The 12084-nt window shown below is 34.2% G+C and overlaps 2 protein-coding genes across 2 annotated transcripts; both read right to left on the reverse strand.

Moving 5' to 3' along the window:
- Window positions 1-204: 204 nt before the first annotated feature.
- ube2f (ubiquitin-conjugating enzyme E2F (putative)) lies at window positions 205-8612 on the reverse strand. Its single transcript, XM_051118051.1, has 10 exons — window positions 8391-8612; window positions 6605-6754; window positions 5839-5868; window positions 3651-3716; window positions 3199-3266; window positions 2572-2642; window positions 1910-1967; window positions 1473-1505; window positions 1313-1375; window positions 205-436 (listed from the first exon to the last, which is right to left on the reverse strand). The coding sequence occupies exons 2-10, from the start codon at window positions 6720-6722 to the stop codon at window positions 386-388; spliced, it is 558 nt and encodes a 185-aa protein (XP_050974008.1). The 5' UTR covers window positions 6723-6754; window positions 8391-8612; the 3' UTR covers window positions 205-385.
- Window positions 8613-8735: 123 nt separating this feature from the next.
- Window positions 8736-12072, reverse strand: si:ch211-93g23.2 (uncharacterized protein LOC100005086 homolog). Its single transcript, XM_051118041.1, has 6 exons — window positions 11889-12072; window positions 10568-10728; window positions 9920-10133; window positions 9646-9749; window positions 9207-9344; window positions 8736-8947 (listed from the first exon to the last, which is right to left on the reverse strand). The coding sequence occupies exons 1-6, from the start codon at window positions 11997-11999 to the stop codon at window positions 8851-8853; spliced, it is 825 nt and encodes a 274-aa protein (XP_050973998.1). The 5' UTR covers window positions 12000-12072; the 3' UTR covers window positions 8736-8850.
- Window positions 12073-12084: the final 12 nt, after the last annotated feature.

A 12084-nucleotide genomic window follows, 5' to 3' on the forward strand; every position in this document is an offset into this window, starting at 1 on the left:
TGTGGCAAAAAACACAGAGGCACTAGCATAGGAGGTGACATCAGAGAGGTTACACGTCCTCGTTTTCATGATCACCATCTTTGTACTTCTTTTTTTCTTTTCTTTTTTGTGGGGGGGGAAGTAAAAGCAAACTTGATTTAGAAGAACCTGCATGAGCGTCCGCTTCAAAAAACAAAAAAAGCCATTGAAAATGGACAGTAAGGCCCACATTCCCCCCTCCCAAATCTTGATCAGGGACTCGCGGCGTCATTCATTACGCTTTTTTTTTTAATCTTTCTTCTTTCCCCAAGTGTGTTTTAATAGTTTGAGATTTTGTCTCTGTTGCAGTCTGGTTCAACGTACATCTGCAAAGTCACATGCGTGGGAGAGTGGCTCGACAGAGACATCATCTTGCATAGTTTTTGATGAAGTCCTGAACTTTGTTCCTGAAATCCTCCTAAAACAGGAAGCATTAAGGATGGGTTTGGATAAAACATATATCCGCAAATGCTTTGCACATTGGGCTGAGCGATATATTGATCATTTATGACATTTTCAATACTATTTTGTTAATATAATATACTGTTGAAGTCAAAAGTTTACATACACCTTGTTGAATCTGCAAAATGCATGTTATTTTTTATTTAGTACTTATCTGAATAAGATATTTCACAAAAAAAGACGTTTACATATAGTCCACAGGAGAAAATAATAGTTGAATCTATAAGAAATAACCCCGTTAAAATGTTTACATACACTTGATGCTTAATACTGTGTGATCCACACCTGCATTTTTTTTTCTCCTAAATATCATATTTATTCATTCAGTACTACCCTTTAAAAGCTACAGAAGATGTTCCCCAGAAGATAAAATAAGTTAAATTTACCCTGATCTTCAAATTCGAAAAACTTTTGTGGGACCTGAAGGATTTTTCTGCGGGCAGTTTAACTGTTCAGGACAAACAAGGAATTCATGAACAACTATCACTTAACAAAAACAAAAAAAACACAGCTGTGGATCATTCAATCACGTGTATGGGGTCATTTTTATAAATTTAGCTATTATTTTCTCTTGTGAACAATATGTAAGTGTCTTTTATGTTAAATATCTTATTCAGGTCAGTAGTAAATAAAAAATAACATGCATTCTGTATGATCCCTCTTATTTTATTTCTATTAACATTTTGCAGATTCTGCAAGGTGCAAGTAAAATTTTGTCTTTAACTGTACATAATATCAGGATCCTAAAATTTAGTTTTTTCTTTAACCATTACAAAAGACTGTGCCAGTAGATTTGCTTGTAAATATGTATCGATGTGTGCTGGTGCTCTACCTTGTCCCGTAAATGATGCTCCGCTGCATCTATATTCAGTGGGTCATCAAAATTAAGAAGATCCTGTAAAAGAAACAACACACAAATTGGTCTTCCAGCCCAAGGATGAGGATTTTAATGTAAAAAATTGATTATCCAAGATTGTTCCACGTGTACTTACAGTGAAGAGTGAATTCAGTCCCCATACTACATCCTAGAGACAAAACATGGGTAAAACAAATACATATATAAATACATATATATATATATATATATATATATATATATATATATATATATATAGATATATATACAGATTAGCCATAACATTTAAATTGAGCTCTGCATTTTTAGATTGCAGTGTCTAGATGCAAAACATGAGCATCAGAAAAACAATGAAAAAGCAGGGTGCTGTGTTAGTTAATTTGCATTTTCTAAAGAAAATATTAATGCTGGAAAAGCATCAAAAGAATAAACTGATAGTTTAGAAAGCTGTTTAGTTTGAAAATAATGAAAGAAAGAAAGACAGAAAGAATAAAAATTCAGCATTTCAATTCAGTTCTGCCTAGTAAGCTCTGTGATGAATTTCCCAAGATGCATTACAAAAACACAAATTACCTTTAAAGTACGAGTGGGTGCCCATCCAGTACCATCAATTGAATGCTCTCGCAATAAACTTGCAATAAATAGGAGAGATTTTAACATAAAAACAATATCATCTAAAGAACACAAATACGGAGTCTGACGCATTAAAGAGGACATCAGATGCCCAGATTTTTTAGGGTCTTCATGAAATGTCTGCGACATACTCCGGTTAAAATTCCTCAATGGTCATGTAAAACAACACCCTTTTTACCTTGTCAAAAACAGCTCTGTTCACAACAACCTGTTTCGGCGCATGTCTCTCCAAATGATAATGAGTTATTGCTCATGAAGACTCATGTTTACTTTTACATGCAACTACAAAACACCTGCATTGCTTACAAGACACTATTGTTGCCACAGCTGCTCAAGCGTGGAGAAAATGGCAGACACCGTACAACTGGCTTGAAACTGTGATATTTTCTAAGACGATTGTCAGACCGTGAAAATCTCATACGATTACAACCCTATTCTGGGGATTAAAAAAAAAAAAAAAAAAAAAATGGATTTTTATCATTGTAGGATGGTTGTGTCCACACACTGCTAAAACACATTTACATGCAAACACCATGCAAAAGTGAATTTTGCATCCGATGTCCCCTTTAAGTTAAGCATAAATGACAAATACAGATAAATACCTCAGACAGATCTCCCCAGTTTCTGCAATGTTTGGATGCCATATTCGAGTCAAGCACTTGACTCTGGGTGGCTGTGGAAAGCAGAAAAGAAAACCGTTATCTTACAGCGCCACCTAGAGTGCATGTTTGAATTTGTGTGTAGTTTATAGGATGTCATTCTAAAAGAACAGAAAGGAAGATATTGCAGATTGCCCAGGTTCCTGCACATTTAAAATAAAAAGTTAACAAGATTAAAAGCACCATAAAAGTACAATAGAAGTAGTCTACAAGATTAATTGTAGTTTTAATTTCGTTCTAGTCACTTATTTCAGCTGTATAATCACTGTATATTCCTATACTTCATGCCAATGCCAGCGTTGAGGGTCCATGTCTAGATCTTCATACAGTCTTTACTGGGCTATTACAGGTGATCTGCGGTCAAGGATGAGTATGTGTATTCATGTGTGCATGTGTGGGCACGCTCAGGCAGCTGTTTTATTGAATTCAGACACTGCAGAGCATCAGTAATGCCCGTAAACATCTATTTAACAGCCCCGCTTACGAATGGACTAATAAAATCATCGTAGCACTGCGAGTGAATAAGTGTGGCATTACCTCATTACTTCATGATATGTCACAGGCACTTACCACCATATTATAGGCTTCAGGAACTTCAATCTCAAACTGAAACTTCCCACCAAGGTAATAGCCTTCATCTGATGAGATGTTTTGCAGAAATGCAAGGTTATATTTTCACTTAGAAAACATTTGACAGATACTTGCAATGTTAAAAAAAAAGACAAGCAAAGGCCTATTCACACAAAGAGCATTGTGAAAAAACAATATGATATGAAACTGCAAATTATTTGTGTTTGTTCGCTCTACTGGTTCAAGACACAACCAAAAAGACAATATATTACCAAAACATAACATTGAATTTGGTTCATGAGCTAGTGAATGTGAAAGGCTTTATGAGCATACAATGTTTTATTTTAAATACTTGTGATCTGTACAAATAGGCCTTAATATTGGTGATGAATATTTAAAGTCTTTTACACTGTTACACCTATTTAACCTTTCAGAAAATAGGTCAGAATTACCTGGTGAAATGGCCAACTGGAAGTGATAAAGTTTGTTTTCATCAGGAAATGTTACTTTACAGGTATCTGCAGAAAGAATATTAATGCTTAGAATATTGGTTCATAAATTACAAAAACTAGAAATTAACACTGCATTTAAGCTGACATATCCAGACAGGTCTGTAGATGTATGAAGAAAGAACTTTAGGGATGCATCCCAAAAACCAAGGCAATACTGACAAGCCAATAATTATTTTCATGTTGTCAAAAGAACATAAAAATGGTAAATCCTATAAATGAATTTAGACAGTACAACCCTATAATGTACAGTGTGAAAATGCATATTTATTTTAAGATTTGCTAACGTTTGTTTAAAAGTTATTGAATTATTAATCATTTTTAAGCACAAATGACAGCAAGGGCCAGTTTTACTAACAGCTTGCTTCAGCGCAAGCCATCGTTTTGTGTTAAAATTGTACTGTCAGGTGTTACTAAAGACGCGCACTGAAGGATTAGCCCTGAAAAGGCGTGGACAGTTATTTTTGCACGTGACCTTACTGGACAGGGCTCTACAGTGTGACTGAAAACGACTGCGTGCGACTAAGAAAAAATATTTAGGAGCACCATGTGCGACTGACCCGATCAGCATATTTATGTTTGTGCTGAGGGGAGCTTCAAAGGTTTCTTGCTGTTTTTGCAACATTGAGCAATATATCACAGATATATGTAGCGAGAGTGTAAATAAGAGATTCATTGTGCAGTGTAGAGAGCTTTGTTTATTATAATGGAACTTTGTGAGAGTGGCAGCTTTTAAAGATATTTAAGGGAGTTTGTAAATTAGATATTTATTTAATACAACAGGTAAATAAACAAAAAGATAATATTAAGTGACTTAAGTAGTCTGACTATAACACTATTACCTGATTTTGCTCTATTAAGTCGTCAAAAATAGTCTAAAAACAAGTCACAACTGAACCACCGCACATCACCATTCAAACACAGCGGTGTCTCGTTTATGAATGTGCGTTTTTAAACTAGTTTTTAATCTAGTGCGTTCAACTTTTTTCGTATTAATTTTGTTAATACTGATTTCATTTGACTGGTAACTTATTCTTATTCTGTTGATTTAATTTAAAAAAAATGTAAAAAAAAATAAATAAATAAATAAATAAGAGAGAGAGAGATTTTTTTTTTTTTTTTTTTTTTTTTTTTTTTTTTTACAAATTTGACATAAAAGATGACATACTTTTAATAAAGTTAGAAAAATGGCATTACAAAGGTAAAAACAAAATTCCCCTTTAAATCACTTTATGGAGTCAAATATCACCACATAATGGAAAGGCTAATTTTTGATCAGACTTTTTGATTATTAATTAGAAGGTGCTCCTAAAATTTTGACTGTGCTCTTAAATTTCTCCTAAAAAGAAAAGTAAGCATAGAGATGCAAAATTAACAGGAAGAGAGTATTCTAATTAACTGGACAATGTGCTTTACTAACATTTGCACTTGTCAAATTTCTGGCATTTGCACCTTTATTTAACACCCAAAAAAGCATGTCTTAAACAATTTTGCGCTTGAAATGACTGAAATTATTGTTGCTAGGAGGAGACACCGCAGAGAATGGTAGAAGGGAGATGATTTTTTCCACATGTATTAACTTATGTGGAATGCCATAAGAACCCTTCATTCGAACATACTGTTTGCCAAGCCATGTTATTTCTAATTTGCTTCAGGAAATAAAAGACGACTTGGAACCCTCAACAAGGAGTCACGCAATACCAGATCTATCAAAACTTCTAGCAAACCTTCAGTTTTTGGTCTCTGCTTCTTTTTATTTCTTTATTTGCGACTATACTAATTTGCACTGCATTTGGTATATTGCATTGGTCGATGTGTAAATGAGACATTGCAGCTGTGTTCTTTAATTTGCACATTGTTAGTAAATCACCGGCAGAAATTTCCCATTTTGGTATTGCGCTCTCGCACTAATTTGCCCTGTTTAGTAAAACTGGCCCAAATGTCAAAAAAAAAGAGATAATTTTACATACCTACTGCCTTTACTCATTTAGATTTTCACTGTCCTTTACTCAATAATCATTACAAAACAGTAAGAACTGATACTCTCCATACTGTAAATAATTATTTAACAAATGGTGCCAATATATTGTGCATCCTTAAAGGGCACAAAAAATGGCCTGAATATACTCACTTGGAAGGTTGGCCTCAAGTTCTGCAACCTCTGTAAACGAAGATCAAAGAATGAGTGTTCAGTACTGAAGGGTAAGACTTATAAAACCAGCTTTTACTAATCAGCACATGAGCAGATATTTTTAGAATGATATACTCTTTTATTCTTTTGGGAATTTGTTTATTATTGCAACTCTGGTCTATGAAACACAGATACAAGACACAGCTCTATCCAGCCATATATGGCCACCTGCATTCTCACGATACCATCTCTAAATGTTGCGTTGGGGTGGATCCAGTGGCCTCACTGAATCAGAAAATAGCCTGAGTGTTTGACTGTGGATGGGAACTGCTTTTTAAGCTGCTGGTAATGGCATACAGACTCCTCCTCTCAGTCTGTTATAAATAGAGTCTACTGCTCTCCTGATCTGGCCTGCATCACATCACCTTATACCAGTTTACTGACACCACAACTCCCTGCAGACAGCCACCGCATAACACAACTCCACTCATCACGCTATCGGGATTCAGACCTGCCCTACTCTTTCAAAAGTGTGTAATTAATGATCTAATTACAATGTGATGAATCATGATAGAAAAGAAAGACAGATTACAGACAGATAGATAGATCTCTTTAACGTTTTTTGTACATAAAGTTATGTCACACAAACCATCCATGCCTAATCTGTCCATGAGAACAGACTTAAAAATTGGTCTTGAACCACCAGGCACAAACCAACGCTCTAGTGTCACAATCTCAGTAGACAGAAGGAGTGTTTGATGGGTACCTTTGATGAGCAGTCGATCTCTGATGGACACTCTATGAGAGGCATCGTTGGAGCCTGCAGGGGTCCGGCCGGCCCTCACGCCCTCCTCCCTCTTTAGCTTACTGGCTAACGTCAGCATACCAGCAGACCAACATACACACTCTCACACACCTGTGAAGAACACAAACACACACAAAGATGTTAAACACCAGGGTTTTTAACTTTTTTGTTACATGAAGTAAAATAAATGTTAAATCAATAAAAAAAAAAATAATAATTTAGTTTAAACTGATGTATTAAAATTAATCAAAATGTCACAAAAATAATAATAAAAAATATATAGACATATAAAAAAACAATAAAAACAGACGAAAGCAACAACTACAATAAAACTTTAAAACTGAAATAAAAATGAAATATATATTAATAAAAACTAATTCAAAATATTAATAAAAAGTATTATAGTATCTCATTAATGCTGAAATAACAAAGATTAACAAATTCAATAAAATGATTTTGTATTTTTTTTTTTAACCACATCATCTGACTTCATTTATGTTTGGGGTAACAGAGAGCCAAATCTGCAAAATCCTTTAAAAACGTTTACTACTGATGATCTTTGCCATATATACTATGCAAAATACTACACTTACTAAATTAATGAAGGGGGTGATTTAAAATATTTTTTTTTTCTTTCACATTCTTTAATAGATTCCTCAAGCTGGATAGGCACGTATTATCGACGTTTTAATCCTCTGTCGTTGTATAATAAAGTCAAACTAAATACATCAAGAATACACTGCAGAAAAAAATACAATTTAGCAAGCAATGAATAAACAAAAACAAGAGTGTACTGCTGCAGTTTGTACATCAATTATAATTTATTCTGTTTTACTTGTTTTTGTATTCTTCTGAAACAAGCAGCTACTGTATTGAAAACACATTATTATAAGTAAGTGAATTTGTAAATATCATGCAAATTATATGTCATAATGTGATTGATTTAGAACAGAACTGTTTTACACAAACTGCAAAATACACTGTAGTTCACATGAGGTATATGGCAGCTATTGACTCACATTATACAGACCATCATATAGATTTACATTACTTATACAACAACAAAATTATACTGGGAGAAGAACAGACTTGCTAAGTATCTTACTACCTTCCCACTAATGCATGCAAATTAAATGGCACACAAAGGACAAACAGCTTTAATGTAAAAGCATCAAGTATCATAGAATTACCATGTTTTGGTTACATAGTTTCACTGTAATAGCAGGTTATTAATATGTACTACAAACACCATAATTTTGTGAACGTGCACAATGGCAATACCATGTGTATTGTGTCAACATCATGCTATTATTTGAAGTACATTGGAACGCCATGGTACAGGAATAGGGTAATCTGTCTGTACAACTATATAAATCAAAGTACCATGGTATTACCATCTGTTACTATACCCTTGTACCGCTACAGCACTTTCTGCACGGGAATATTAAAACTCCTAACCCATTTCTATATTGCTGAGACTATAATGAGCGTATCAGATACAGACGTATAGAAACAAAACAATACCAACTTTCATAATCATCAGATACCGGTTTGGTTTGAGCCGTTAATGTGCTAACATGTTCATTAGCAGCTATACTTTGACTCCCATTACACAGTGCATTATTTACATCGGAACTGAGATGAATATCGTGTTATATGCTGAAATTTGGGGGTTAAAAGAACTATACATTCATAATACAACTCCTAAAATGTCAAATAACTCGGCTGCGATCGATATTGCACTTACCTGCCGCTGTCAGAGTCCCTGAACTGCCCTGTTTACACCATAATCAGGATACTCAAACTGAATTTCACACCGTTTCCCCCCAAATAACTTCTGTATAAAAGACGCTAAATGTCGTTAAAAGAACTAGAATTGAGTGGAATGCTGCGCAGATTAGTTCCGCTTAGTTTAATGATTTCCGCTGCCTGAGCGGTTTAGAAGCCGGAAGTTGTTCCGTTCATTCAATAAAAAGTCCGTATGGAATCAAACGCCACAAATAAAAATTCCGCCCTTTTTGCGCAAAGCTAAATGTGATAAGAGCACTATGGCTAATTATTTAATCGTGTTCACAGAAACATTAAACCCAAGTTTGATGTTAAATGTTTATTGTTTAAACAGTTTGAAACAGAAATACAACACAAATGCTTAACTGTTTTTAGAACATTTTAAACAGAGAGGGTTCTGTGTGTTTGAAAAAATCATTTTAGGGTTTCTGTGGTTTGGAGGCTAATAAGTAAAAATATTTCACTACCACTGTTACTTCTGTGTCAGCTGATGAAGCCCCCATTGCTTCCAATAACCTGAAAAAAAAATAACAATAAATAAAATGTTATTAATTGGTATGCATAAATATTATGTATTAAAATTTAAGAAATACTTTAATGACAAAATGATCTTAAATTATCTTGTGTTAACTTATTTAGATTTTCACATCACTCTTGGTCTATTTAAGTAGATTAAATTTAATGCATTACACTGGAGCAAATCTATTGCCTATGTCTTCTTTCAGAGCATGATTTTCCCTAAAGGCAATTTATGAGCTGAGATTGTCTGTTTTACCGGTCTGTGACGGTCTGAGACAGTCTCTTGGCCTCAACAGGATCTTTCTCCAGGAAACCTTGATAGGTAGAGAAGGTTTCAACCAAGCCAATAAACTCTGACAGTGGCATAATCATCCGACACCTCATACAGTCATGCCTGTGAAACCAAATACAGGCCTTCAAATGTGGATCTATAAAATAATAATATATACTCATATAGCTTTATAATATACTATTAAGTATTTTCCCCCCTAAAGGTATATGCAAGTAATTACAATTATTACAAAATAACAAGCATTTATTTATTTATTTATTTGTTTGTTTGTTTGTTTGAAGACTTTTTATTTACCTTATGCAAAAAAATAATAATAATAATCTGTTTTTACAAGATTATTGCAAAGGTACGTATATGCAATAAAAGCGAATAATAACATATAATAAAACCTACACTGACTTACCACTCTTTATCATCATACGACACAGAGTCATAGATCTTCTTGTAGATCTCTCGAGAACTGGATCCTATATGAGCTTTCCGAAAAGGGTGCAGGGTTGCATAGAGCTGTGAATCAAAAAATGTAATTTACACTGTAGATATCTAATGCAAGGATAGCATTCGATTCAAATAAAGCATCATACTGTAGGTCATACACTGGTTGTCTCATATCAAGTATTTATGAAGCAGGTTTCCATGTACAACAACTCAAGAAACATTCTGTTGGCTTATTTAACCTCTTGACAGATTTTATTGAGTTTGGCAGTGCTTTCTCCATATTCCAGGTCAAAATCCAAAGTGTAGCTGAGCAGAGCAAGGCAGCCTCCTGGCCTCAAAATCCTGTCTACCTCCCGCAGGAAGCGCGGATGGTCAAACCAGTGAGCAGCTGTCATGGATGTAACCAAGTCAGCCATATCGTCCTCAAAGGGCAACTCCTCTGCAGGGCTCTCTCTAATGGAGCGAGATAAACAGAGTTAAAAATAGTCTGAGCATAACCTGTACTGGGCAACAAAATAGATAAGAAAAATATTTTTTTTAAAGAAAAAAAAAACAATATACATATACATATATATATATATATATATATATATATATTTTTTTTTTTTTTTTCAATGATAAATATATAAATATATCTACATTTATTGATTAATTAATGTCGGATTGAATGTGACCTGAACACATTTTCGTGAGGTTTAATCCAGAACATTCACTAACTAAAAAGAACCAAAAGTGTCAAATATGTCACATTATCATAGCTTTGGACATGTGACATGTACCTTGATATTCTCACTATACTATGGTACTGATACTTTTTTTAAGGATAATGAAATGAAGAATTGTTCTTCAGGACTACATTTTCTTATAGGCGTTTTTGTAGTGTATACCTGTAACACACATTTGGTGCGTGCTCTTTGGCACTAGCTATCTCCAATTGAGCTGGACTGACATCTACCCCGACCACAGTGAGAAAGTGAGGGGCGAGTAGCTCAGTGCCCTGTCCTGATCCACAGCCCACATCCACTGCCAGGTCAAGATAGCCCTGGATCTGTTCACAGAAGTAAACAAAGTGGTGATGTGTTTTAAAAAGATGACTTAAACATGAATTTGAAGACTTAAAGGGTTCACCATCATTTTGTTCTCAATCATATTATTTTCTTTCTTTTCAAATATCTCAATGTCCGGGCTGTGACATTACAGTTAAGCTCTACAAATGCTCTACCAAAATTATTTTAATTTTTAATATATACATAGATTGCTTTATCCTCATTATCAGAGCGATAGGTTTTTGAGTTGTGATTCATTTAAAATGTCATTCCCAGAAATTTTCCAATACTTTGTTGAACTACAACACTTTTTATGCAGCAGCTGGTCATACTTCAAACAACACTCATTTTATATATTCAGACTTTCATTCCAAATATTCAGACTTTCATTCTATATACTCCAACTTTCATTCCATATATTTAGATTTTCATTCTATATATTCAGACTTTAATTCCATATATTCAGACATTCATTTTATATAGTTATACTTTCTTTCCATATATTCAGAATTTTATTCCATATATTCAGACTTTCATTTCATATACTCAGATTGTCATTATATATATATATATATATATATATATATATATATATATATATATATATTCAGAGTTTTGTTCCATATACTCAAACTTCATATTATAAATATAATTATTTCCTGAACGGCATGCCATAATAAATTATATTAAGCTTATATTTATTCGCGTAAGCCGCATAACACGAGTTCATTAGTATTCGAGAGCCCAACGTGATTTATTGTAGTGTGACGAAATAATAAATAGGAACGCAAGCGGTCACAGGAGACGCTTTCGAAACGCATGTTAATCGGTGTCTTGACTGACCATTTGTGATCGGGTCACGAAAACATATCTTAATACCAGTTGGAAACAGGATTTCTCTCTTTTGCACGCTCGATTTACGGATTATATAATTTGCAGAATCTTGCACTAGCAATAAACGGGAGACTCCCGGACTTTCCGGAAGAGTCATGTCTGCAACAGAGTCAGTGTTTTACAAGATAAACAATGATACAGCCTTGATTCACAGGTCTTTGATTGTTTTCTATAGTTTAGCGTCAATAAAGACAAATGTAACACTGTCGTATACATAAACTGCTGAGTCATTCTGACAAAAGTTTTTCCAAATACACGTCTCACATACTCTTTTTCGAAGGAAGTTAAGCACTTCATCTATGAGTTCCTGAGGAGGAGACACCCGGTACCGCTGGTAAGATTCAGCCTGTTCTTTTCCCTCAAAATGCCTCTCAGCCATTCTCCTCTTCTAGAGCCGCAGCAGACCAACCTAAGACTAGTTCAGCTCTATAGACTAGGGTTATTCATTAATACAACACCTTCAA

The sequence above is a fragment of the Labeo rohita genome, chromosome 1 (assembly GCF_022985175.1).
Source record: "Labeo rohita strain BAU-BD-2019 chromosome 1, IGBB_LRoh.1.0, whole genome shotgun sequence".
Lineage (NCBI taxonomy): Eukaryota > Metazoa > Chordata > Actinopteri > Cypriniformes > Cyprinidae > Labeo > Labeo rohita.